Below are 27,486 nucleotides of genomic sequence, written 5' to 3'. Positions count from 1 at the left end.
GAGGGTATCAGTGACATTTTTATTTTTCAAAAAGCTCAGCATTAACCATTTCTGCCTTTTCTGAAGCCGAACACTTTTTTATTAAGAAGTAATGAGACATCGGAAGGTGCACAGAACAGCTCACTCCTCACACAACGAAGCTGTGAGTTGACAGAACTCAGATCAGCCCCAGACCAACCCCTCATTCACCTGAGAACCTAACTGTGGCTTTGGCAAATTCTGTCAAGAAAAAAAAAAAAAACATTTCTCCCAGAGCAGGCCAATAAATATATTACAGACACAGTTAACGCATTTAATCATATATAACAGAAGGAAATTCATTTTTCACTAGTCTTTGTAGGGAAGGAAGGTGTGATTCACAGTGCATAGCTCAACCAGCTCTGTCTCCAGATTCTGACGCTATCAGGGAGAGCGCCACCAGCTACACAGACCCTCGATGGAGGTGTATCACAGGCACTTGGTGTCACCACAAAGGCCAGAGACAGCCTGAGGACAAAGGTCTCCCCCAGGCAGCCCCTCCCCTCAGCTTCAAACAATGCACCCTGAGACAGGGCCAGAGACAAGCCCAGCTTCTGCTTTAGACTTGAGGGCCTCTGAGGAGGTGGCATCGAGGGACAGGCTTACACTGAACTTTACCTGAGAAAACAAGATTGTCCAACTCAGCCTTCGTGAATTTCTCTGTGCTGGGCAACCACCCCCGCCCATGGCCAGGCTCAGCCACCACCTGCAGCCCTCGAGTGATGGGAACTTTGGGTGGGTCCTACCGACAGGGATGATGGAAGCACTGTGCCAACACGCAGGTGTGCCTTCCACACCCACTCTGGGGGGAACGTGTGCACGCACATGTGTGACCCATGGTGTGACTGGAGCCCCGTGCTTCAGACACGCTTGCACACACGCCTGTGACAGGCCTTCCTGGCCACGTTCCTGCCCAGGGTCACCCTTCAGTCACAGCACACAGGGCTACAGCCCGACACTCTTGCAGTAACCCCAGCCCAGCCCCCGGGCTCTGACATCAGTCACAGCAACAGTCTCATTTTGAAAACCCAAATCTGGGTTTAAAGAAAAGAGGCACTTCCAGTATTTTCTATAGTCTTAACTGTGATGAATAAGTACTGTCTTCTAAACAAAATTAGGTGTTTTAAGTGACTAAAACGGATCCATACATTATAGCATTCTTCATTCTGCAATCATCAAAGGAATAAGTCTTCAGAAGAAATTGAGAGAAGAGAATATAAAGGTTCAGGAGTGGAACCAGAAGCACACAGCAAGAGAGAGACCACCCCACTGTCACCACACAGGGCCCCCCAGTGCTGGGCCAGCTGGGAGACGGCGGGCAGTAAGGGTGGTGTACCTCTGATCTCCTGGCAGCTGACCTGCTCAACTACGTGTAAATTCGTTACAAAAGCTGTGATCTGCAGGCTATACATGATTCATTCAGGACTGCTGGAAAATCAATCATCTTACAGCAAGATTGCAAGTTCCTGGCCACTGGCATGCGTGTGCATTCGCTGCTAGATTCCAGTCTCTGTGCAGGAGGAGGTGATGTGGGTATGAGGCAGCACGAAGACCGCCCTGTGGAAAGGGGGCCGCTAGGCGCACATCCAGCTTTAGCAGCCCAAGTTGAGGGTGAGTGTTTCTCAGTAAGGCAACCGAGTATCCAGTCCCTGGCTTCTGTGGTGGAGGAGTTACACGCACACACACTACTGGGCCTTTCCTAGTTCAGCAAGAGAGGAGGGAAGGAGGCACGGCGGGGAGGAAACACACCCCCACCCCCGGTGGGCTGAAAGCAGAGGGGGAAGGTGCACAGCCAGCAGGTCACATTCCCCAGCTCACTCCAGCCCCTCCCAGCTATCCGTCAGGTGGCCTTTGCTCGGCCTGCGGATGCCAACCAGCTTCCCTGCTGACCGCAGGCCCCAGCGAGAGCTGTTTCCAGAGCCGGCCAGGCTGGTGTACTTGGTGGAGGCCTTACCATCTTCCTCCCAGCCCAGCTGTGGGGAACAGTCACTCACGGTGCCGTCCACATCCACGGCCACATCTTCAAAACCAAGCTTCGGAGGCTCCCAACCTTCAATTTCATCTGGCTTCTTAGACTGCGCACTCGGTTTTAACACCAAATTGTCCCAAAATCCAGGTTTCTTCTCTGTCTTTAATTCTTCTTTTAGTCTTAAGTTAGTTCTGTGGAGAGGAAAGAGGAGAGGGGTGTGGATTTGTCTGAAAGCTAACAATCTGTGTAACAGGATAACTAAAATGAGGAAAAATTCATGAATCCGTTGGAGCCGTTTTTCAGGATTCCACTTGGCAACACACAAGCAAGGAGCTAATTCTCCAACAGAAGACACAGGCCCCTCCTGTCAAGGTGGTGAGAGGCGTGCAGAGCAGGCCTGGCCAAGGGACTGTCTTGGGGATTCTTCCTGTGTCCCTGGGTTCTAACAGGGCCTCCTTGAAGCCGTCTGTCTAACACCAAGATCCAGAATTCTGTCCCCCATGCACAGGGCTTGTGGATACTCAACCTCAGGAAATCGAGTCCACCTGTCCCTCCCCGAGTCTTTCCTTTTCCCGGATAGGACCCTCACAGCCTGGTCACTAGAGAGACAGGAAGGGTGGGCGAGCCACCTGACAGCACTCTGAGGACCCCAAGACTTACCTCCTGATCAGCATCCTTACACTAGACTGATAGGTTTATTCTTGAATATGCTTTGTCCGATTCCTCTGCCCCTCTCGGAGAGCCCGGCAAGCTACCAAGAGTATTGCGTCAGCACGGCAGAGCCTGGCAAGCTACCCGTGGCATATTGGATATGCCAAAAACAGTAACAAAAGTCTCACGTTGAGAGACGTTACTGGTGCCCGCTCTAACAAATCGATGCTTTGTTCCAGACATTCCAGAGTGCGGGTGAGAAGCTGGCAGCATACCTGCGTTAATGCTGCCGGTTCCACCGCTCCCCACCATCACGCGTGCCTCTGGGCTGCTTTCCTCACTGCTGAGCGCCCTCCCCGCAGAGCCAGCTTTGCCACAGATGCCCCAGAGCTGCCCAGGAGCCTGTTTCCTCACCTTGTCATGTCCTTGCCCATGTCCCTGATCCCACCCACACACGCTTGATTTTGTTACCAGACCTTCTAAGGGCACCCCTACCACTGTCTACTCATGGAGAGGGGGAAAAGGATTGTCACCTCACACTGGACCCACAATCCCCCCCTCAGGAACGGTGATGGGGTGAGGTGGCCCACCTGGCTCCTGAGACTGCCTCTCTCCAGCTGAGCGTGGGACTTACCCTTTAGACTTGGGGGATTTACATCTTTCCAGCAGGTGTTGTTCATCATCTTTATTAAACAGAGAGCTCACTTCTTTCCAGCCTCGGAAGCTTGCTCCTTGAACCTAAGGGTTAAAAAGAGGCTCAAATGATACAGTAAATAAATAGGCCAGTCTGTGCGCCAGTAACCACAAGGCCGAGTCTGGAGACGGGAAAGACTCAGCACAGGTTCTGCCCCTTGGCTCCCTCTGCACAAAGTCCGGCCCATCCTCATACAAGCCCAGTCACTTCATCCATCCACCAGCTCCACGCACCATGTGGCCACTCACGTAACATCACCTGAAAGGGTGGTAGATGCACCCCAGCCCAGCAACCACCCAAGTCTGGTGCACTGGCCCCCGTGGCGGAGAGGGCCGGGAAGAAGAAATAACACGTTCACTCTGAAGCCTAGGATTCTGTTCAGTGTTCCCGTCTGAAACCCAAAGTTTCTGATAGGACGCAGCCTCTGAGATTCGACGATACAGCAGTGAAGAAGAATGGAGGGAAGAGGCCATATGTCTGGAGGACTGCTGTATGTTCTGTCCTGCTGTGTGTACGGCACATCTCAGAGCCATGCTTCTGAGGATAAGTGCTGCTCTTCCGCTGAGGGCAGACCCAGCTTTAAAATGCAACTTAAAACTTAAGCGATGCTGGTGCTTTTTTTTTTTAAACTTTTTTTTTTTTTTTTTTTTTTTGCTTTTTGGGTCTTACCCGGCGATGCACAGGGGTCACTCCTGGCTCTGCACTCAGGAGTTACTCCTGGCGGTGCTCAGGGGACCATATGGGATGCTGGGGATCGAACCCGGGTTGGCCACGTGCAAGGCAAACGCCCTACCCGCTGTGCTCTTGCTCCAGCCCGATGCTGGCGCTTTTACTGAGAGGCTGCTGTTGGAGTTTGCTTGCATTTTTCTTGCCAGTGAAGTTCATTTGCTGAAGACACTCCTGAAGTTCTAGTATCAGGGAGAATTCTGTGTTTTCCTCAGTGTAGAGTCTAGACTCATGTTGGACATCAAGGTCTTTCATCCATTTTGAGTTAACTGTGCATATGGTGAGCAGTGGTCCAATTTCACTCTTTGGCACATAGCTGCCTAGTTTTCAACACCGTTTGTTGAAAAGGCTTTCCTTCCACACTTTATGCATCCAGCTCCTTTGCCATAGATGATCATATATTGGAGGGTTTCCTCCCAGTCTCAATTATACTCTGTTATTCTGACAGTCTGCCTTTATTCCAGTACCACACAGATTGGACTGCTGTAGCTATACAGTATAAATAAAGTACAGTATAAATTCAGGACGCGGTATCTCCCATATTTCTTCTCAGAGTTGCTGTAGCTATTTAGGGAACTTTATGCCTCTTCACATGCAGTAAAGTTCGTTCTGAGCTGAAGACTGACACGGGCGCTTTGATGGGCCCTGAGTCCACAGAATGCTTGAGGTAGGATGGGCATTCTTCTGATCAATGAACATGGAATAGTTTCCTATTTCCTAAGTCCTCTTCTGTTTCTTTAAACAGTGAAAGCATTCAAGGTACAAGATTTTTGCCTTGTTAGGTTGATCCCAAAGTATTTGATTTTCCTTGGATGCAATTAAAAAAAGGGATTTTTCAAGTTTTGGGAGCTTTCTTCCCCTCAAGTTTGATGCCTGCATTCAGAAATGCAAGTGATCTGCGTATGTGATCCTGCAGTCTGCCACTGTGCTGTACTGGTCGACGATTTCTAGAGTTTTTGTGGCACGTGGACTTTTCTGTGTGTGTGAAACAGCAGTTGTCAGCAGCAGTGCTGTGATCCCCAGGGTCAGAGTTTTGGACTGTTATGAGGAAGCACAGTTCAACGTGTGGGAAGGAACAGTAGGAGCAGGACCCCACAAGGCAACTGCCTTTCGGAAAGGATTGATCTTTATCAGGGATTGAATTCAGGGAAAAGGTAACAGCAAAAACATGAAGACTAATATGAAGTGTCATAAAACTTCAAATGGGAGCCAGGAAGTTCGGCTAAGGAAATAGGAAGCTGAAATCTGACACAGAAAGAAACCATTCTTCCGGGGCTGGAGCAATAGCACAGCAGGTAGGGCGTTTGCCTTGCACACGGCCAACCCAGGTTCGATTCCCAGCATCCCACATGGTCCCCCAGCACCGCCAGGAGTAATTCCTGAGTGCAGAGCCAGGAGTAACCCCTGTGCATCGCTGGGTGTGACCTGAAAAGCAAAACAAACAAACAAACAAACAAACAAAAACAGTTCTTCCTTCTGTTCACATCTCAACTTCTAAGTTTTCATGCCTCATGAGGAAAACAGCTGCAATTCTAGGAATCAAATATTACCCATAATTTGGAGCCAGTGCAATATTATAGTGGATATTATTTGATCTCTGGTACTATACACAGTCCAGTCCCCACCACCAGTAACACCTGATCTCAGAGCCAGGAGTAAGCCCTGAGCACTACGAGGTGTGGCCCAACAACCAAACAAAAAATAATATCCATAATTTATTAACCCCCTGTGTTGCAGAGATTTAGCAGAAGTGAAGCAAGGCAGGGAGTTCAGTGGCTGGCTTCCGGTGGCTGACACTGAGCCCAGCAGTGCTCACCACTCCCTGCAGGCCTGCCAGCTCGGGGCCACAGTCCCCTCTCAGAGCATGGGGCACAGGAGCTGAACCTGCACAGTGCAAGAAAGCCAGCACCCACGGTGGCCAGGCCACCTCTGCGGACAGCCTAGAATGAAGGGGAAAGCCTCAGTGCCTCTCGTCCTCCCGCCCCCGCCCCTCCCCCCTCTGCTGAGCAGACACCATTCCCAGCCACCGGGGAAGCCTGGCCTCAGAGACACAGGCAGGCATGAGACCCCCCCACCCAGACCAGGTGCTTGGCCACTATTCTCAAACAGCACCTCTCAGCCCCCACCCGCCCTCACCCTCAGAGCTCAGGCGTGGCCTGACCCTTAAACAGACTAAGAGCAAGAGTCACTTGCCCAAAGGAAGCTACCAACTGACATATCCATTGGGCCGGTCTGATCTGAATGGTGAAGAACAATCTGGAACAGGGGCTGAGAGAAAAAGCTCAATGGCTTAGAGCAGAGCCTTTGCATGCTAGAGGCCCAGTTCCATCCCCAGCACCACATGGTTCCTCAGTACCACTGGCTATAACCCCGACCACAAATTCCCAGAAGGGACCCCCAATCACTGCCAGGTGTGCCCAGCTTCCCCAAAAAAAGCTATCTTCAGCAAAGCAAACATTTAAGTCTAGAAGGAAAGACTGCTTTCTCAAACATAGGAATCAGGGGTCATGAAAACTCTAGCAATGGATCCTCAATCAATGGAGATGATGATGAATGTCAAAAAAAAACTAGGTACAGCTTAGTGGGGTAGGAGCGATAGCACAGAGGTAGGGCATCTGCCTTGCATGCAGCCAACCCAGCTTCGATTCCTCTGCCCCTCTTAGAGAGCCTGGCAAGCTACTGAGAGTATCCTGCTCGCATGGCAGAGCCTGGCAAGCTACCCGTGGCATACTCGATATGCCAAAAACAGTAACAACAAGTCTCACAGTGGAGATGTTACTGGTGCCCACTCGAGCAAATCGATGAGCAACAGGATGACAGCTTAGTGAATTCAAAAGCATTTTTTAAAAATTAGTGATTTCATGGAAGAGTTCAACAGAGCTCTTCAAACAGCCTACTGAGCAGGAGTACACAGAACCTGTGTTCTTCAGCAGTGCTACTCAGGGTGGGTCCCACAATGGGTCACCTGAACAAAGGCTTGAAAACACGAATGGTCTCCAAGAGATGATCCTGAGAGAACTGCCAGCATTGTGGTAACGCCTCAACCACAGTAGAAGGAATGCTAGAAAGACAGGAGGAATTTCATTTACTTTTGTTTGGGGGCCACATCTGGCAGTGCTCAGGGCTTTCTCCTAGCTCTGAGCTCAGGGATCACTCCTGGCAAGACTTAGGGAACCAGCTAGGGTGCTGGGAATCAGACCCAGGCGGGACACATACAAGGCAAGTGCCGTATCCACTGTACCGTCGCTCCAGCCAGCATGAGGAATTTTTAAAAGCTCCCTGGGTAATTCAAGTTAAGAAGTACAGTTTGAGAACCACTGATCTAGAAAAACCTTTGAAGACAGAGTTGGAGAGGAAAAGGAAATGAAGGGGGGAAAGCCTCTGGACTTCTAGGACAAAATCAAAAGAAATAGTATTGACATCATGGGGATTCCAGAGGAGAATGAGAAAAATACCACATCTATTTAAAGCCGCAATGGGCAAAATCTTCCCAGTCCTATGGAAAGAACTGAACATCAAGATCATGAGGCCCCAAATTCCAAACTGATTAACTAAAAAAAGGATGCCACATGGCACAACACAGGGTTTGCTCTTAAGATAACATCTCCACAGCATTCTTGTTGGGCAGAGGTCCGAGGAAGCTAAAATCCAGACAATGGAAGTAAAAAGGACACATGTCATAGGAGGGTTAGGAGCCAGACTCCAAGCCGGATGGTCACTAGAGGAACCAGAAAAGTGAGGAAGGCAAGTCACTGGCACTGTGGCTCAGGGAGTACAGGGTTCAGGGCAGTCTTCAAACCCACAGGGATGCGGGGACACAAGTGTGTGTGCAAAGGAGAAAGGAATGGCAGAGCAAGGAGAGAAGCGCTGCGATGAGGGGCCTGGGAGCCTCGTCCCCAAAGGGCAGGGCTGCTCTGCCAGCTGTTGTCCATCAGAGACGGGCCACAGCCAGGCAGGGGACAGAACCCACCCGCCCCCCCGCCCCAACACACACGAGTGTCAGGAGCCCCGAATGAACTCAGACCTGAGGGAGATCCTGCATTCCAGAGTGTGGGTCCAGGGAGAGCCGTTTCTCCAGGGCTTCCCTCCATAACAAGCACTCATAAGAAAAAAGAAGCCAAGAGTCTTGAGAAATCGTAAAGTGAGGCCTTCCACAGGGCTATGACTGATTTTTCTAATCAAGAACATTAGGGTTATTCACAAGTTAAAAAACCAAAACAAGAAAATTACTAGGAAAAACTGCAGTGCATCATGAAAACAACCCGACTGTCTTCAATATAAAAAGTTTCATAAGCTGAACAAATAAAAAGCGCAGGCTGCAGTGAAACATGAGAGGCCGGCAGCACAGGCATCCCGGGGGCATCAAGCAGCATCTTCTTGGTCCTAGCAGACTCGCCTGCTGGCCCTGCCCATGTCAGGCAGCAGGCTGAGGCGGGCTAGTGAGTCCTGCCAGGCCCCTTCTGATGCTTCTGCTGGCCAACAAGGGTCCTCACGGCCCACAGAAGACTCCAGCTTTGCTGCCCCTTGGAGCACTGCAGGGTGCCGAGGCTGCAGAAGCTGACTCTCAAGGACCACCCCTGGGGCCCTCCCTCCTTGCACCACTGTAATGTCTTCAGAAAACAGAGGCAGGGGCTGGAGAGACAGCACAGCAGGTAGGGTACCTGCCTTTCACATAGCCATTGCAGATCTGATCCCCAGCACTCCACATGGCCCCCTGATCCCTGTCAGAAGTGATTCCTCACAGAGCCAAGGAGGAAGCCCTGAGCACTGTTGGGTGTGGCCCCCAAACAAACCAAGTTAGAGAAAGAAAAAAAAAGCCAGGTAATGACTCCTAGAGCTGTGTTCTGTTGCAGGTGCGGATCCTGTAGGGGTCCCCTTCTTTTCCTTGCAGAATCACTGCTTCCTGACAAAGTCCTGCCTCAGGAATAAAAGCAGAAGCAGAGCCCCGGGAAAGGCTGTTTACGGGAAAGGAAAGGACTTAGAGTCCTGCAGTGACCCACAATTCTGAGAGCTCCCACAGAGTCCACTCCCAGCCTCATACACAGAGCCCCTCAGCCCCGCACACAGCCCCCAGCCTCATACACAGAGCCCCTTCTACCCCCGCTCCACCAGCATCTGGTGTCAATTCTCCTCTAGACCCAGGACAACCAGTACCTGGGGCCAGCATGGGCACCCCTGCACTGCCCTGACCCTAGTTGACAATTTATCTGGATATCACAAGGTGGCAGAGAAACTGCCGGAGACCAGGAGCAACTCTTCCTTGGGCACAGAGCTGAGTGCAGAGCTGAGATGCAGCACTCCCACCTCCACTTCTAATCATCTCCCATTCTGAAAACTTCTGTCTGCTTTGCTTGCAACCCTTTAAACATGTCTGGAAACTAGATGACTAGACTATTTGTATAGTAACAGTGGCACCTGCTACTTCTCTCAGAAACTTGTATCACACTGAATTTCAAATATACCTTCTTAGCTGGTGTTAATACCCAATTTAAGTAACCAGCACCAATCAGAACCTTCCTGTAATCATGATGAACACTCACCTAGCTCAGGTGGTCTAACAGTAAGGACCCCAGGTAGATGGTTGCAGGCAGAGGCAGACTGCTACAGTGATCCCCCCACCCTCACCACCCAACACACACACACACACACACACACACACACACACAGAGAGAGTCTATGTCCCATCAGTTTTTAAAGCACTTCAAAGGTCTAATCCCCTAAATCCATTAACTGTTCTGCATAAATTCACATACCTCTGTCCTAACCACTAATCCGCTTTGACAGCGGGCTCACTCTGCTGGCCTCTGAGGGGCTAGCCGGGGGAGGTCTTCATTCTCAGTGTCTGGGTAGAGATGGTCCTTGAGGACTGATTATGTCCCTCTGAATTCATAGAGGGAAATCCCAGCCTGCAAAGGGGGTGGTGCTGGGGAAGCCCTCTGGAAGGGGGGAGGCTGAGGGGCCTGACAAGAAGATCAGGGTCTTAAGGCGGAGACCCTCAGAGCCCAGACCGTCCCTCGCCCAAGCTCGTGGGAAGGGCCTCCACCAGCAATACACACAACAGTGCAGATCATGGCAAAGTGCTTAGTTCTGTTCTGCCACTAGAGAACTAGGAGAGCAATCCCCATGAGGAGACACAGCCTCCTTACCTAGCCAACCAAAATCCATCTGCAGAAAGTACTCCAGACTGAAGCCAGTGGATCCTGCTCCCACTCCCTAAGGGCCCTAGGATCATCAGTCACCGCAATGGAACACACGAGCTAACCAGAACATGGTGCCAGAGGACCAAAACTACAAGAGGCTGGTGTGAGGATAGAACTGATTGATGATGATTCTCTTGTGAGCCATGTGCATCGCTGCACAAATGGGGAAAGCAAGCATACACGTCCTCCATGAGCCCCTCAGAGGGGTGGCTGCTGGCTGTCAGAGGGCCCTGGGACCACCACTCACACCTGGACCCAACACGGAAGTTGGGCACAGTAGCCCACATGTGGAACACACCTCACTCTCTCACACAGTCACTTGTGTCGAAAATAAGACTCGGGGCACACCACAATCGCCGGCCCCTGAGACAGAGACTGGGGTTCTATCTGGCAGGTACAAGGAACTCGACCTCCAAGAGAGCCTCTCATCTCCTCCCACTGTTTGCCACCCATTACAAACAACGCCCACTGGGTTTTTTCCAATCACCCTGTGTAGCTGGAGAACTGTTAGAGGAAAACTTTTCCACAATCTAGATTTCTGTGCTTCCTTCGGAGACGGGAATTTTCCCTCTTTGGAGGACACTAGCACCAAGTGGAATCACACGGTCCACACTTCTGAGACAATAGACAAGGTCGTTCTCCTCCTCCATGTCAACCAGCACCACCAAGATCAGCCTCCTATCTCAGGGCTTGGTACAGAATAGGAACCACTATCTCACTCCAAGGATCAAAAAGAATACTAGAATAATCTGAAGCAATAACATAATGGGGTCCTGACAGAGCCTAAGGGGCTCTCCCCACAGAAGGATAAGAACACGAGGGGCTGGCCAACACCACCCGCAAACCCGGAAGCACAGGCCGTGCCCTGAACTCTGACTGTCAGCACGGTCTGGATGCCCAAAATTGGTCTGGTGTTTTTTCTCCCATGCTGGGTCCAGGGCAGTCTGCTCACCACCAGCCCAGAAAGAAGTACGCCCTTAGCTGCTAGTATGGAATTCTGAGGGCATCTGGCTGCCAAGCCACCAGGAGACGACTTCAAACACAACGGTGCTCCTCTCCATCTTATCCCACCTCCCTCAGTAAGTGACTCTTGCACTTTTCCCACCAGCACTGGCTATGGGAATCAGCCCAGCAGACCCAGGAGATGACCTTGCGGAACCGCAACGAGCAGAACCCACAGGCCTGACCCATGCTGGCACCTCAAAGAAGGGCACCTTCAAAGTAACACTTTCATTTCTGAAACAAGTGAGTGGGCACTGATGGACCTGACCCCGAGCAAAGGGCGAGAGGAGCTCCAGCCCACAGTGTGGACTTGGCTGGACCATGTCCTCATCCCTGGAGACCTCCACACAAGGATGCACCCGCGGTCTGGGAGACCCCAGAGAGCAGCTGAGTCTCAATGTGCTAAAGCACTCAAGAGGTCTGTGCCCACAGCTGTGCCTTTTCTTCCTTAAACACCCCTGTCCCCTTTGTGGTGCACTTTGTGTAATGACAGGTGCACACAGACGCGATCACAGCTCAGCAAGGTCAGCATTCTGTTCGCAGCCTAGCACACAGGCTCCCAAGACTGCCCCATGCCTAAGGAGACCTCACGCAAACACAATGTGTGGAGATCCTGTCAGCCCAAAGCAGGCCAGTGTCCCTGGCACAGGTCAGTGTCAAGACACTGGGCACACAGATCCGAGACGTGCACATCACTGCCAGTAAAACAGCCGCTAGCTGAGAGGCAGCCAGATGGGGAAGCCTGTGGAAGACATCGGGGAAAGGCGACCTGAACGAGACACCAGCACACCAATGTGTGGAGAGCCAAGAACTCACGGCAAAGACATGGAACACAGTGCTGGTGAGCATGTGGCATGGGTGTATGACACAGGCAGAAACGAGGTGGCTCCTCGGCAAACTGAGCACGTTCGCCCAGTGTCACTGTGTACTGTACTTCTTAGGGTTTTGCTAAAATCATACATCTACACAAAGTCCTGTGTGTGGATTTTACGATGACTTTACTCAAAACCGCCGAGACTTGGACAGCCAGGAACTGTGATGCAGCAATGAAAACAAACAAGCCCCAAGGAAACTTCCCAAGGAAGAGGCGTGCGGGGGCCATATGCAAAGGCCACATATCATGACCGGATTTCAGGAAAGGGTGACACTACAGGGACCTCTAGGGACAGGAAGCAGCCAGTGGGGGAAGGTGGCGGGCAGGGGCAGGGAGAGCAGAGAGCAGTGGGGCACGGCACCCCCTCTGCAGAAACCAGCATGGGGGTCTGAGTCATCGCTGTCGTGACATCTATAAACCCACAGAGGGGACATCACCTGGATTCTCACGTACACGTGGCCTCAGCATGGGCACATCATGTAATATGCGCCCACCAGGGGTGTAGAGTAAGGGAGGCTGTATATGGGGAGCACTTAAAGAAGTTAGGAACAAAAAGAAAACCTGATCTAGTGAGACACACAAGTAGGAACAGGCGACATTTTAAAAATCTAATAAGAACATTTAATGTGGGGCCAGAAAGATAGGACAGTGGGCAGGGCACCCAGGGTTTGATCCCCAGCATCCCATATGATCCCCTGAGCACCGCCAGGAGCAATTCCTGAGTGCAGAACCAGGAGCAACCCCTGAGCACTGCTGGGTTTGGCCCCTAAAAAAAAAATGAAGGGGAAAAAAAGTAACAATTACACATATTCTAAAAACTCAGTGAAATTTCGAATTGTGAAATATGGAAACAGAACAGAACTTCATATTCTTCCGATGAACTCAAAAGAATGAAATGAAAAACTCCACAAACTCCAAGAGGTAGCAGTTTTAGTACATAGTGGGAATGGCTCATAAAGAGGGAAAAGGACAGCATAGTTTGAATGTAGACATGTATGAATGTAGGCAACTGGTATCTATTTTAAGAGGAAAAATATGTTGAATTCTTATCTTCAAAACAGTACAATTAAATTCCACAAGGATGAAAGTTACTGTTCTTGAATGAACCGTTAAGGAACCAGAGACTCTGATGTCAGGGAAGGAAATGCCTTTCTAAGTGTAAAAGCCAGAGAAACAGAGGAAATAGAAATTTTGTCATTTTAAAAGGCTTTTTAAGGGAATCATTTTCAGATCATTATTTCAGAAATCTAATTCTAAGGTATTTTCTGAGGCATAATTGTCAAAGGGATTGTTTTTAAGATATCTCTTCTCTTTCATTATTTGTATATAAGAAACCCATGAGCTACTGCATATTAACTTTGTAGGTTGCCACTTTAGAATACAAACCTATTGTTTCTAGGAGCTTTTTTGTAGAGTCATTAGGATTTTTTAAATAAAGTAGCACCATACACAAATAGTGAGAGCTTGACTGACTCCTTTCTTATCTGAATATCTTTTCCTTGCCTAATTGCTATGGCAAGAACCTCTAGTACCACAATGAATAGAAGTGGTGAGAGTGGGAGTTTCCAGCATACGATGCTTCAACATCATCTCTTTATCAGCATATATTTCCCACCTCCAATGTCCCCAGTTTCCCTCCTGCCCTCACCCACCTCCCCACCCTCACCCCAGCCAGTCTGCGTCTATGAAAGACACTTTTCTTCTCTTTTTCCTTTTAGGCACTGTGGTCTGCAATACTGTTACTGAAGGGGTACCATGTCTATATGATCACTTTACCTTCTTTTAGCACCCAATTCTTTTCCAGAGTGATCATTTCCAAAACTCACTGTCATAGTAGTCCCTTCTCTGTCCTATCTGCACTCCTCACCCCCTTGTAACACGCTTCCCACCATGAACCAGTCCTCCTGGCCCTCATTTCTATCATCCTGGGTATTATTCTCAAACAAATTATGTTTTTATATTCCACACGTGAGTGCAATTATTCTATGTCTGTCCCTCTCCCTGATTCATTTCACTCAACATGAGACTGTCCATGTTCATTCATGTCTAAGCAAATTTTCTATCTCACAGTGACTCAATTTTTAAAAATTTTTAATCAAATTGTTTAAATCTTATGACAGATCAAATATTGGGGTGTAGTACAATTTTTAACCTTTGTCCCTGCTTCCTGGCACAAAGGTCCCTAAAACCTTGGGGATTTAGTCCTTTGTATGCAAATGCCCAAGAGGGAGTGCTAGAGAGTTTCAGAAGTACCCAGTCCCCTTGCCCAGTGCTGCCTTTCTCTCCCCCCAGCCCCCCCGCCCCGCCCAGATAGCCCCTGAGCTCCTGGAGGGGACTAGTAGGAAGCTGAGTTCAATAAGTGATATCCAATAAATCAATAAATTTAACCCACTGTGTCTCAGGGGTGTACCCTGTGCCAGGTCTGGGCCCCTCAGAGGCAGGACGTGTTCTCCAGCTGCAACCCCAACCCCACACTGTACTGTGGCGGCTTCCCTTGGATATTCCCGACTCAGGGGCCTAGAAAGCTCCTTCTTCCATGTCTGTGAGCTGCAGGCGGTCTGCCGCACTGCTGACCTGGGGTCACTAGCAGAAGAGCAGACATCTTGGGCACCCCACTTCCTTTTCTTTTTACCATTTATTTAAACACTGTGGTTTATAAAGTTGTTCCTAACACAGTTGTTACAGGCATTCCATGTTCCCACCAGTCCCACCCAGCTTGACTTACCCTCCAATACTGCCCCCAGATTTCCCCTCATCTCCTGAAGCCTGCCCCCTTAGTAGGCACAAAATAATTTATATCGCTTGTTACAAGTCAATGGCTAATGGAATTACCAAAAATACTCCAGTTAAAGAAAAGTTGTGAAAATTGTTCCATCTCATCACTGGGTCATTAAGTCTTTGGTCTGAGGGTTTGTTGAGCTGTTGCTAGTCAGCCCTCAGTGTTACTGTTTCTGTTTCTAGGGCTTAGATGGCTTCTAAGTTTCTTTCCCATACATTCTGTTGTGCTCTTACAGGGAAGTCACTCTCCTGGAATTTGGAAGTGTTGCAAGGCGACGTATGTGGTCACACTCCAGATCTGTAGAACTGAGATGATAAGCTTACCTAGTGGCTACAGCTGCCGAGGCTTCAGGAAGCAGGGGAGGGTGTGGGGAGGTTGCCGCCCCTGCTCCAAGCAGTTCAGAATGCCAGTTTGGTGTCTGCCGAGATTAGTTTCAAAGCAGGTGCTGGCTGTTAGCATGGGCAGTTGTGGGGTGTGGGGGCAACTGCTGGGGCTTCAACAGGGCAGGGACTCGATTTGGCGCCTCCTGAGGGCACCCTAGAGTTTTCAGGTCCAAGACTGGTGCACCCCTGAACTTTCTCTGCTTGGCTTGCATCTCTCCCGAGATCAGTGGTGAAGCTGTGCAGCTGGGCCTGTGCTTTTATGGGGCTGCTGTGGGTGTGACTGGTGGGGCTTCCACACTGCAGGGGGTGGGCAGAGCCTGCCCCCACTCCGAGAAGACCCCAGAGTTTTCAGCCTGGAAACAGGTGTGTCAGTGGATGCACCTGCCAGGGCGACAAGCAGGGCAGGGAAACAGCCCGCCCCCCCCCACCCAAGGGACACCCCGTTTTTATTATGCTAGAAGCAGGTTTACTGTCCCAAGTAAACGGTGCCATACACAAGACCACCACACACTGGGTAACCCAAATCACAGGAGTGGATTTCTCAGAGACCTGAAGCCGGCAACTCCAAAACATGGAGACCAGTGGAGCTGAGGGCTGTGTCTGGACTCCTGTCCACAGACACTTTCTCCTCCCTGGTCCACACTGCACAGAGGGGAAGAGCCACTGACCACACTCCTGTGGGCCCTGCAAGTGCCCACAGTGCAGATGTCTCAGAGACGGCCTCCAAGTGCAGTTCATGCCCATAACTGAGGTCACTAGGTCCTTTAGAGATCTATTCCTAGCTTCCTGGAGACAGCCAGACAGTGTCCCACAGCCCCTGGACCATTTCACACCGTTTCCTTACCAACCTTTGCTCTTACTTCGGCATTTCACCAGGTGCAACACAGTATCTAAGATTTTGATTCATTTTCCAGATGACTACTGATGCAGAGTGTGTCTTATCTGTAGATCACTTGTGTTTCTTTGGAGAAAAGTGTATCCAGTCCTTTGCTCATTTTTAAAACTAGGTTTCCTTTGATGTTGCCTTGTAAAAGCCCATTGTGTATTGTGTGTTGAATCGGGTATACAGCTGCCAAGCACTCCCTTCCCGTTTCCCTGTACTACTCGCTCCTCTGCTGGTGGTTCCCTTTGCTGCAGTGTTCCTAGGTTTCATCTGACCCCACAGGTCTATTTTTGCTTTTAGTGACTACTGTTTGGGTAGAACATCCAAGAAATTACTGCAAAGATCAATGGGAAGCTTGTCACCTATGTATTCTTTAAGAACTTAAAATTTGGGGTCTTATATGTTAAGTCTTTAAATCAGAGAGAATCAAATTTTTGTGTGTTACATATACTAAAGGACCAATTTCATACTTGACGTGTCAACATCCAGCTTTACCAAAATCATTTGCTAAAAAATGAAAATTTAATCTTGTGTACTGGCACCTTGTTGTAGAGTATTTGACTCTGAGTGAGAATTTATTTCTGGGCATTCTGTCCCACTGTCTGTTTGTCTGGCCTTTGCCAATACCGCACTGCCTAGGATGCAGTAGCTTTGGATTATGCTCCACAGTCAGGAACTATGTATGAGGTGTCCAGATTTATCCCTTTTCAAAAACTTGTTTTGAGTCTTCAAAAATTATTTTGGAGTGGAGGGCCAGGGCAATAGTAAAGTGGGTAGGGCATTTGCCTTGCGGCCAGCGTCATCTAGAACCCCCAATACCCCATATGGTCCCCCAATCCCACCAGGAGTGATCCCTGAGCACGGAGCCAGAATTAAGCTCTGAGAGCCACTGAGTGTAGTTCCCCAAAAAACAACCCAAAAAATTCTGGGTTGTTTAGACCCGTTCTATTCACCTGTTCTGCCCACGGCCCCTCCAGTCTTGCTTCCTTCCTGGTGGCCCCTAGTCTGATTCTGTGGCTTTATGTGATTTTCACCTGCACCCCCCTGGGGTGTCCCAGAGTCCATGGGGAGAGCATATAGCCCCCAACTGAGACAGTTTTAGAATATGAATTTTTTTTTTTTTTTTGCTTTTTGGGTCACACCCGGCGATGCACAGGGGTCACTCCTGGCTCATGCACTCAGAAATCACCCCTGGCGGTGCTCAGGGGACCATATGGGATGCTGGGATTCGAACCCGGGTCGGCCTCGTGCAAGGCAAACGCCCTACCCGCTGTGCTATCACTCCAGCCCCTAGAATATGAATTTTAAGATGACATTCTTTATTCCTGCAAAAGGTGGCATTGACAAGGTTTTTGTGAAATCTGTAGGTCACTGTGGATTGTGACCTACATTCTAACAATGCCCTCTACATTATGGACACAGATGTCTTTCCATTATCTGTGTCTTTTTTAATTTCTTTCAGCAACGTTTTCTAGTTTCAATGGTATTTTTTTATGATGCTACTGTTAAGAGGAATTATAATTCACTTTGGGGAATTTCCACTGTACCTAAGCATACACTGTTCAGTACAAGACAGAGCAATGCTTGTTATGGTCCAATCTGCAGACACATCCCTTACACACACACCACCGAAGTAAAGGCGCCCTGGGAGCAGAGGCTCTGCCTCTCGCCGTAAGCCAGAGCCTGGCTCCTTACCACGAGCGGAGGCTGGCGAAACCAGCACCTTTAGAACCAAGAGCTCCCAGCTCTGCAGAACTGAGATGTGGACAGTCAAACCCACCTTGGCCTCACTGCTGTGTGGTGAGAGACGGGTCACACACTGTTCCTGTGTCTTCTTCCTAACCCTAAGATTGTCATACACTTCTCCCTGAGGGTAGATGCAGGACCAAACAAGAGACCCGAGGTGAGAGCACTTGGCACCGTACAAATGCACACCTACCACTCGGTGGGCGCCCAGGAGGAGTATCAGTAACTCTCTGCGTTTCACAATTAAGACTCCCTACCGGTATAAAATCACAACAAATCCTATGACACAAATTCCAGGTGAATTAAGTTACCGAGCGATTCGAAGAGACAGGGTCAGAGAGATAGAACAGGGCTTACGGCGCTTGCCTTGCATGGCACTGACCCTGGGTTGGTCCCCAGCACTGCATATCACCCTCCTAGTACCCCAGGGGTCACTCCTAAGCACAGAGGGAAAAAAAAAAGCCCTGAGCACTGCCAAATGGGACTCTAAAACAAAAACAAATCAGCAGGCTCCCAAGCAGCTCTGGTCAACACCGTGACCCAGCCCGACCCTTGTCTCTCCCTCAGTCCCAAAGCCGGCCACACACTTCCATCTGCACTGCCCAGTGCGCCTGCACACAGCCGCAAAGCTGGGGGCAGGAACCCTCTGCCCCCACCTCACCTAACCACTCTCTGATCCCCTCCTGCTTTCAGCATCTCTGCAGACAGACAGGACTGACTGCTCTGCCTTCGGTCCTGAGTGTGTGGCACGCTGGGGCCGAGTCTGTCTGTGGGAACTCCTGACAGGCCCTGCCCACACCCCTGCCCTCTCTCCTCCCCTCTTCCCCGATCCCACTTCACTGACCCCAACACAAAAGAGGCTCACCCGGCCTCTGGGTTCCCAGAGCTGGCTCACGTGCTGCTTCCCCGGCCAGGAGGCTCCCCACAGCCCTCGCCCTCAGAGGCGCCCTCTTTGCTGAGCCTGCCGGCAGCACCATCTCCAAAGCCGTGCGCAGCGGGGCCTGACTGCTGTTCCACCTAGAAGTCGGGTCTGCCACTGGTGTCTGCATCCCCACGGGAGCGTCCCACCTGTCTCCTGCTTCCTGGAGAGGAGCAGGAAGCCCTGCTGCCACTCAGGTGTTACGGAACAGGGCTGGAGTCGGGGAACCAGGCCATCCTGTGTCCCCCAAACCCACTCCAGAGCGGCCCCTCTCCTCATGACCCTGCTTATCCCCACTGCTCCCCATCCAGCGACAGGCACACAAAGGAGGTGTGTGGACAGCAGCTTCCCTCCCCCCACCCCACGCAAGGCTGCAGCACTTTCCACCTTCTCATTCACCAGGAAACTGTTCCCCTCCCATAAAAAGACTTTTCCCACTGGGCTTGTTTTCACAATCCCTGAGCAGAAAACAAGCTAAAAGTGAGCTACAATCTAGCTTACTTTGAAATTCGAGCCAACACACAATTTTACCAATTTTCAGGGCATTGACTACAGAAGTCCTAGCACTTTTAATATTAAAAAAATAGTACTTTGTGGGGCTGGAGTGACAGCACATCGGGGAGGGCATTTGCTCTGCATGCGGCCGACCCGGGTTCGATTCCCAGCAGCCCATATGGTCCCCTGAGCACTGCCAGGAGTAATTCCTGAGTGCAAAGCCAGGAGTAACCCCTGTGTACCACCAGGTATAACCCAAAAAGCAAAAAAATAATAATAAAAAATATAGTACTTTGAAAATGAAACATGGCCTCAGCATTTAATGATAACCTAGCCAGAAACAAAAAGAGTGTGGCAGACGATGAACACAGAGAAGCCTGGGTTCCAAGGCTAGGTTCCTGTGTGAGTGTGGCCGCACACAGGGTCTGCACACATTCATCACTTCCCTCAGAGCCTCCTATGTCCCCATTCCAGGGAGTGAGGGCACAGAAATCCCCACCAGATCTGACCGGACAGATGCCGAATGCTTGCTGCAAGACCCTGGGAGCCGCTGGCCACAACTTTCCAACAAGGAGCCTCTACGATGACTTTGCGTGGGCCGGCAAGACTGCACTTCCGTCCACACCACCTGGGCAAGCTCACCCACAAGCCACAGGCACTGTGGCAGGTGGCAGGAAACAGACTACAGGAGCTGGACAAGGGCCGACCGTCAGCCCACATGCTGTGCCACTTGAGTTTCTGCTGCTCTGTGCTGTGACAAGCACCCAGCTTTGACCTGAGACTATGCACCCATGGCAGTGGCAGGTGAAGCTACAGTTGGCAGGGCAGGGAGGCTACGCCACCTCCTCGGGCTCACTATGTGATCTGAGTAGCAGACACGAGCACTTGGTGGAGCCAGCCTCGTGCCCCTCCCAGCTCAGACCCTTCCTGAGGGACCTGCTGGCACAGGACAGCCACCACCACCAAAGAACTCCATCCAGAAGTGAAACCAACTAAAACCTGCCACTGCCTCTGGATGACAACATAGTACAGAACCTTAGATGCGCACCTAGAACGTTACACAGCAGGACACGGCTCCCTTCGCTGCAACCATGAAGAGCCACGGCAGGAGCTATGGGTACCCTGACCCAATGGGTTACCAGGTCCCCTCACGGTCCTGTGCTCACCTGTCCCATGTGCCACCTGGAATCTCCTTTCAGAGTCCCTCGGCCCTGCATCACCATCAAGGCTTCTGGAACAGAGATCAGCTCCATGTGTGGTCAATGACCGGGCACAGGAGCAGAGCAGTCTCTTGTTTTCGCCCCAAGCTGAAGCCCTATGCATCACCTTACCCTGACCCAAGGCCAAGATGTGGAGAGGAGCCAGCGCCGTTGCTGGCAGACCTGACAGAGACTGTGAGTGGGGCCCGAGCCTGTCAGAGGGCCAGGGGCTGCCCCCGAGCAAGGCCTGGGAAGGGAGGTACGGCCCACCCAGGACCCACGACCTCCACACAGGAAGGGGGCATGTCCCGGTTTCCATACTGGAAGCAGAATCCAATGCAGAGGGATGTGTTGAGTCATAGCTCTTTACTAGTCAGGGTGACAACCTTCTGCCCCAATAACCACTGGGAAGAGTAAACCTCAACTAAGGGCTGAAATCAATGAGTAAATCATAACCAAAAACTTACTGGTAGATGGGAGCTGGAGTGATAGCACAGCAGGTAGGGCATTTGCCTTGTATGCGGCCAACCCTGGTTCGAATCCCAGCATCCCATATGGTCCCCTGAGTGCCGCCAGGAATGATTCCTGAGTGCATGAGCCAGGAGTAACCCCTGTGCAATGCCGAGTGTGACCCAAAAAGCAAAAAAAAAAAAAACCAAAAACTTACTGGTAGGGGTAAGAATAATTAAGCAGGGGCCGGAGCGATAGCACAGTGGGTAGGGCGTTTGCCTTGCACACGGCCGACCCAGGTTCAATCCCCGGCATCCCATATGGTCCCCCAAGCACTGCCAAGAGTAATTCCTGAGTGCAAAGCCAGGAGTAACCCCTGAGCATCGCTGGGTGTGACCCAAAAAGCGGGAAAAAAAAAAGAAGAATTAAGCAAATACTTCTGACACTAGGGGTCAATACTGCCCACCATCTGCCCCTGTGATGTGAGGGTGTACACTACCCAGGACAGGCCAGGAGACCAGAAGGGGAGAGCTTGGAGAGCGTCTGTCTCCACTAGGCAACTGTGTGGCCATTCTACATCCCCTCCTGCTTTGTGACTGGTTCCCCTGGCAATGGTGGCACTAACCAGGCTACAGGCTCAAACTAGCAGTGCCCAGGCACTGCAGACAATAACCAGGGTCACCTGACCTGCACCCCAGTTTCCCTGTAGAAAATCAACACAAAATCGGACAAGGTGCAGTGGTTTAAAGGAGAAACCAGCATCCAGGTCTACACACAGGCTGCATTTCCATGGAGCAGCGGTTCTTCTGACCGGTTTATTAATACACCCAACACTGGCAACTGCTCCTTGGCTTGTGAACATGTAGAAAGCTGCTCAGGGTCACCCATGGGGAAAACAAAGTAAAGCCATGCATAATACCACTTTCCTCTGCCAGAACTACATGTGCCAGGGTACTGCATGTCAGTCACACCAGGCCGGAGTGCAAAAGAAGCCTTAAAGAGGGGCTGGAGTGATAGCATAGCGGGTAGGGCATTTGCCTTGCACGCGGCCGACCCGGGTTCAAATCCCAGCATCCCATATGGTCCCCTGAGCACTGCCAGGAGTAATTCCTGAGTGCAGAGCCAGGAGTAACCCCTGTGCATCACCAGGTGTGACCCAAAAACAAAACAAAACAAAACAAAAAAGAAGCCTTAAAGAGGGGGCAAGTGGGGCTCCAGGATCTCCACCAACATCACACAAGGGAAACGACACTGCAAGGTATAAGAGATACGAAAAGTCACACCTAAAATCATCAACAGGGGTAGTTTTCTGAGGAATACTTCATCATCCAAAACTTAGAAAACTAAAAAATTTCTACTTCACTTCTTTCTACCCAAAACCAGCAAGAGCTTCAGAAAGCCCTCCTGTACCCCCACACTCCTTCCTGACACCACACAACAGACCTTCTGCACCCCAACCCCTTCCCAAGTCCACACAACACAGAACCCTGGCACCCCACTCTTTCCCTTGCCCCACAGGAGAATAAACTTGGGTCCATAGTATGGCTTGCTCTACCCTCTTCCAAACAGATTTTAAAACAACTGAAGTGATCTGATTTTACTTTATTTTATTTTATTTTTTGCTCTTTGGGTCACACCTGGCGATGCACAGGGATTACTCCTGGCTCTGCACTCAGGAATTACTCCTGGTGGTGCTCAGGGGACCATATGGGATGCTGGGAATCGAACCCAGGTCGGCTGCATGCAAGGCAAATGCCCTACCCACACTGTGCTATCACTCCAGCCCCTGATCTCTGATTTTTTGTGGGGATATGCCTGCAGAATAAACTCAAATCTTTTCAACTTTTCACATGACAACATGCCATAACTTTCTGGAGGGTTGCTTTAAAATCATTAATTTAAAGCTAGCTGCATCCTCGCACTATGTATGACAGAGAGACGAGCATGGAGACCATACTGCACGTGAAGGCCCAGCTCTGGGTCTCGGCCTGCCATGGCTGAGGGCTGGAGGTGACAGAACAAGCGTCCTTCAGAAAAGACTCAATTACATCCACTTTGGTATTAAAGAGTACACAGCTGAAAATGAACTGTTCCCAGCCACAGTGCTGACATGGGAAGCACTCAACACACATAACAACTGAAGGTAGAAAAAGAGTTTATGGTGGGAAAGCTAGTGTTAGAGCTTAAATAAGCACTTATGTGACCCATGAAGTCTTTAAGAGTGACTACATTAAAATGCAACAAAACCTCCCACTGGAAAGAAATAAAATATTAACAATTAATATTCAGAAACCTGATAACATTGCAATTTTATTAAGGAACACTGTACCAATTACAACTTACAATTCTCTCGTTAAATGATTAAGGTGAATGACTCACTTTATAAACCTGTCATCTCTTAATAAAAAGATGTGTATTCATAAAAAAGCCAATAGCCTGAAGCAACTGAGAAGATTTATTTTCTAGCATTAATAATACTGCAGTGGTTTGCTCTTCAAGTCCTGTGTTCTCCCTTGAACACTTGCTAATCACTTGCTTATCTTGATGCTTCTTGGCTTGATTATTCCCCCTCCAAAAAAGTGTATATTCTCCCTTGAGTATGCATTTCTCTTTCTCTCCCTTCACAATTTTTTTTTTTTGCGTCACACCTGGCGATGCACAGGGGTCACTCCTGACTCTGCACCCAGAAATTACTCCTGGCTGTGCTCAGAGACCATATGGGATACTGGGAATTGAACCTGGGTGGGCCACGTGCAAGGCAAACGCTCTACCCGCTGTGCTACTGCTCCAGCCCCACCCCTCACAAATTTTTAAATAAGTTTCAATAAAAGCTGTCTTGAGTCACAAAAATAACAATAATAAAAAATAAAAACAGTGTAGTTAGCAGCTAAGTTTTTTTAAATTTATAAAGTATTTTGAATGTCCCACATACAAACTTGTTAGAACCAAACATATGCTTATAATTTTTAAAATACACAGATTACAGCTGTGTAACCTGATTTTTCAAGTAAGCTGCATATACCAAATATAAGTGTAAATTAATTCCCTGTATGCCTGACACTGAACCCGAGGACCAACCGAACAGACAGAGTTCCTTTGGCTAAAAGGCTGAAAATGAACAGAACTGACACCTTCCTAAGGAGACTGATTTTTGCAGATCCATTAAGTTTTGCTCACCATCAAAGAGTATTTCCTCCTCTTGTTTGTCATTTGTTGTTTCTTTGGGACCCACACCCAACAGTGTTCAGGAGCTACTCATAGCCTGGTGATGGAGGTTGCAACTGGCAGTGCCCAGGGAAACCAAAAGGTGCCAGGGATAGAGCCTCTGGGGGTGGCACAGAGCCTCTGGCAAGCAAAGCATGCCCAGCTCACAGAGCCACCTCCCCAGCCCCTTTTTGTTTTGACTATTTTAGGCCATACCTGGCAGTGCTCAGGGCTTACTCCTAGCTCTGCACTGGGGAAATACTTCTTGCTGGCTCAGGGGACCACATGGGTGCTGGGGATCAAAGGTGGGGCTAAACCCAGGTCTGCTGCCTGCAGGGCAAGTGCCCCACCCACTGTACTCTCCACTGCTCCAGCACCCATGGTAACTTATGAATTTTTTAATTTAATTCTAAAAGCAGCTGACTCTGGGATAAAGACCAAGTCTCCTGTAAGAATTAACTAAATTTAGAGTATGACTAACCTGTCACAATTCCAAGGGTCTCTTCTATAGCAAACCTTCTGCAGCAATATTAAACGAGTGTTTCTCAAAGTGGTGACATGCACCCTGTAGGGTACTGGAATGACTGAATGATGGGGAGTGGGTAGTAGTGCTGGGTACCATCAGGTGGGGTGTGGGGGGAGGAAGGTGCTTGTGTCTGTTCCCTTAAAGAAGGGTGTACTGAGGGGCAAGAGAGATAGTACAGCAAGCAGAGCACTTGCCGTGCACATGGCCAACCCAGGTTCAATCCCTGGTACCACATAAGTTCCCCTGAGTCCTGCCAAGCGCGATCCCTGAGCATAGAGTCAGGAGTGGTGTGGTCCCCAAAAACAAATAAAAAACGCAGGGAGTTAAACACTGAGTGATATTTTTTCTGAAAAGGAGGTGGGAGCCCAAGTGAGGTTGGGAATTTCTGCTTTACACTATAGCTAGCCTTACGAAAGCAACATAAAATTCAAATCAATTTCATTCCTATAAAAGTTCTAATGACTCAGAGTATGGGCATTAAACTTCAGATACACCACAGATACAACCTATGAAAGGGCTAAAGAGAGTTTCATTTAAAAAAAAAATTTTTTTTTAATCTGCTTTATAAACACGGCTAAGAGAATCAGAAGCTCGGACTAGGAGAAAGTACTTGGAAAAAGACTATCTGATAAAGAATTATTATCCAAAACAAAGGAAAAACTCTGGAAACTGTAAAATAAGTTTAAAAAATACCAATTAAGTTTTAAAATGGGGCAAAGATCTAGACACCTCATTAAACAAGATACAAGATGGTACATAAGGACAGGAAGATGCTCCTTGTATGCTACAGGGAAACAGACCTCAGACTCCACCATGACCCAGAACACAGACCCCACCAGGTGTTGGCAGGGCTGAAGAGCCGCTACCCCTTGGGAGCGGAGTTGGGCGGCTTCTAACAAAACGACAGACCCAGTGGCTGAGTTATGCAACCAACCAGGTGCGGGTCACAGTGTCAAGGAGGATGTGCTGCCCAAGGCCAGGGGGGGCCTCTTCAGAGTGACAAAAGTTGAAACTCAAGGAGACTGATAATGCGCAGACTAGGCCAGGAGGAGAAAGTGCGCACTGGATGATTTCACCTACGCGTGCAATATAAGGAAATAAAACTGAGAGACAGAGGAAGAAAGTAAAACTAAGCCCATGGACACACAAAACAACTGCCTTGAGGGGGAACTGGGTGGTGGGTGGAAGAAAAGCTCTCTGTGTGTTGGAGTGGGGAGTGGTGGGGGGGGAACAGGTGCTAAGTTTTGTTCTTTAAAAAACAGGTTTCAAAACACTAAACTTAACATTCTCATTATAAGATTCGGTAATTATTTTCCCAAAGGAATAAGAAGCTTACGGCCACAGAGAAACAGGCTAGGGAGAAAAAGCTGAAGGGTGGGGCACGTAACAAGGGACACAGGCCTGGGCTGCCCCAGGGCACTGCGGGAGCGGGGGGGGGGGGGGGGGCTCCTAAAATACAGTATTTGGGCCAGACCTGGGGGGGGGTCACTCCTGGCACTCCCTGGGAGACCGTGCGGTGCCAGGGCCCGCATTTGAGCCGTCTTCTTTCCCACACACACCCCAGTTGAAAAGGAAGACTGCCTCCACCAGAACGTTAGCTGCCACACGCAGAGGACGGACAGTGGGCAGTGACGGAGGACGGACACTGCCCGGGTCAGAGGTCACACCACGTGACGTCAGCAGCGGAGGCGACCAGACGGGGGATGGGGGATGCTCAGGTCAGGGCCCTGGCGTGCTAGGACCCCGGCCACGCTGCAGTTCCAGCCGGAAGCGGCCGGAGGGGGGGGCTCTGGGGCACCGGGGTCCAGCGCAGCCGCGTCGCCGGCCAGGAGGCGGCTGTGTGCCCGGCCCCTGGGGTGCGCGGCCCCACTCTCCGGCGCGGGCTGGGGTGGGCTGTCGGGTGCACGCTCTGCGCCCTTCCGAGCGGCGCCCGAGGCCCGCATCCCGCTAAAAGGGCCGCGCCGGGCGCCCGCCCGGTGGGCCGAGGCCTGGCCGCGTCCACTCGCCAGGCTCTGGCCTCGGCCGCGGCCCCGCGCCTGCGCCGCCCACCTGCGCCCCCTCACCTGCGCGGCGGCCGCGGCGGCGGCGGGCGGCGACCCCCCTCGCGGGCCGTCCTCCTCCTCGGGCGCCTCGTCCAGGAGCACCCGGCTCCGGTGCAGCTTCCACATGCTGCGCGGCCGCGCGACCCGCAGCCCGGCCGCGCCGCCCCGCTCAGACTGCGGCTCCGCAGCCCCGACGCGGCGGCGGGGCGGGGTCCGACGGACCGTGCGCCCCGCCCCTCACGGCCACGCCCCCAGGCCCCGCCAACCACCGGCGAGGACTCCCGCGCTAGGCCCCGCCCCCACCCGCAGGCCCTGCCTCCGCAGCAGGCCACGCCCACCTCGGACCCCGCAGGCCCCGCCCCGGCGCCCCCGACCTCCGACTCCCACGGCTTGGTCCCGCCCCTCCCAACAGGCCCCGCCCCCACCGGCCCCGCCCCTCCCTTCACGCCCCCAGCCCCTCGATTAACCCCCACGGGAGGGGCAGTCCCGGAGCACTCTTGCGCCGGGGCCCCGGGCTGAGGGTCCCAGGTCAGTTCTAAACCCTCCTTCCGGGCCCTGAGCCGCCCCACCCTCACCCCTGATCCTCTACGTCGGCCTCTGCGACCCCACACACCTCTGCGGGGCGCGGCCACGTCCGGCCGGGGTGGGGGCCGGGGGCCGCGCGGGCGCAGTGCGCATGCGCAGGGGCTGGGCCGGGCTGGGGGCCCTGACGAAGCTCAGGGTCCC

At 51.0% G+C, this 27,486-nt stretch overlaps 1 protein-coding gene across 1 annotated transcript; it reads right to left on the bottom strand.

Moving 5' to 3' along the window:
* TDRP (testis development related protein) lies at positions 1–26,988 on the bottom strand. The gene is made up of 3 exons (XM_055134163.1): positions 26,782–26,988; positions 3,273–3,376; positions 1–2,178 (listed from the first exon to the last, which is right to left on the bottom strand). Exons 1-3 carry the CDS (start codon positions 26,884–26,886, stop codon positions 1,833–1,835), a joined length of 555 nt encoding a protein of 184 aa, XP_054990138.1. The 5' UTR covers positions 26,887–26,988; the 3' UTR covers positions 1–1,832.
* Between the last annotated feature and the right edge of the window lie 498 nt (positions 26,989–27,486).

This window comes from Sorex araneus, chromosome 1 (genome assembly GCF_027595985.1).
Source record: "Sorex araneus isolate mSorAra2 chromosome 1, mSorAra2.pri, whole genome shotgun sequence".
NCBI classification, from domain to species: Eukaryota; Metazoa; Chordata; class Mammalia; order Eulipotyphla; family Soricidae; genus Sorex; species Sorex araneus.
This window is presented reverse-complemented; position numbering and strand designations above follow the sequence as displayed.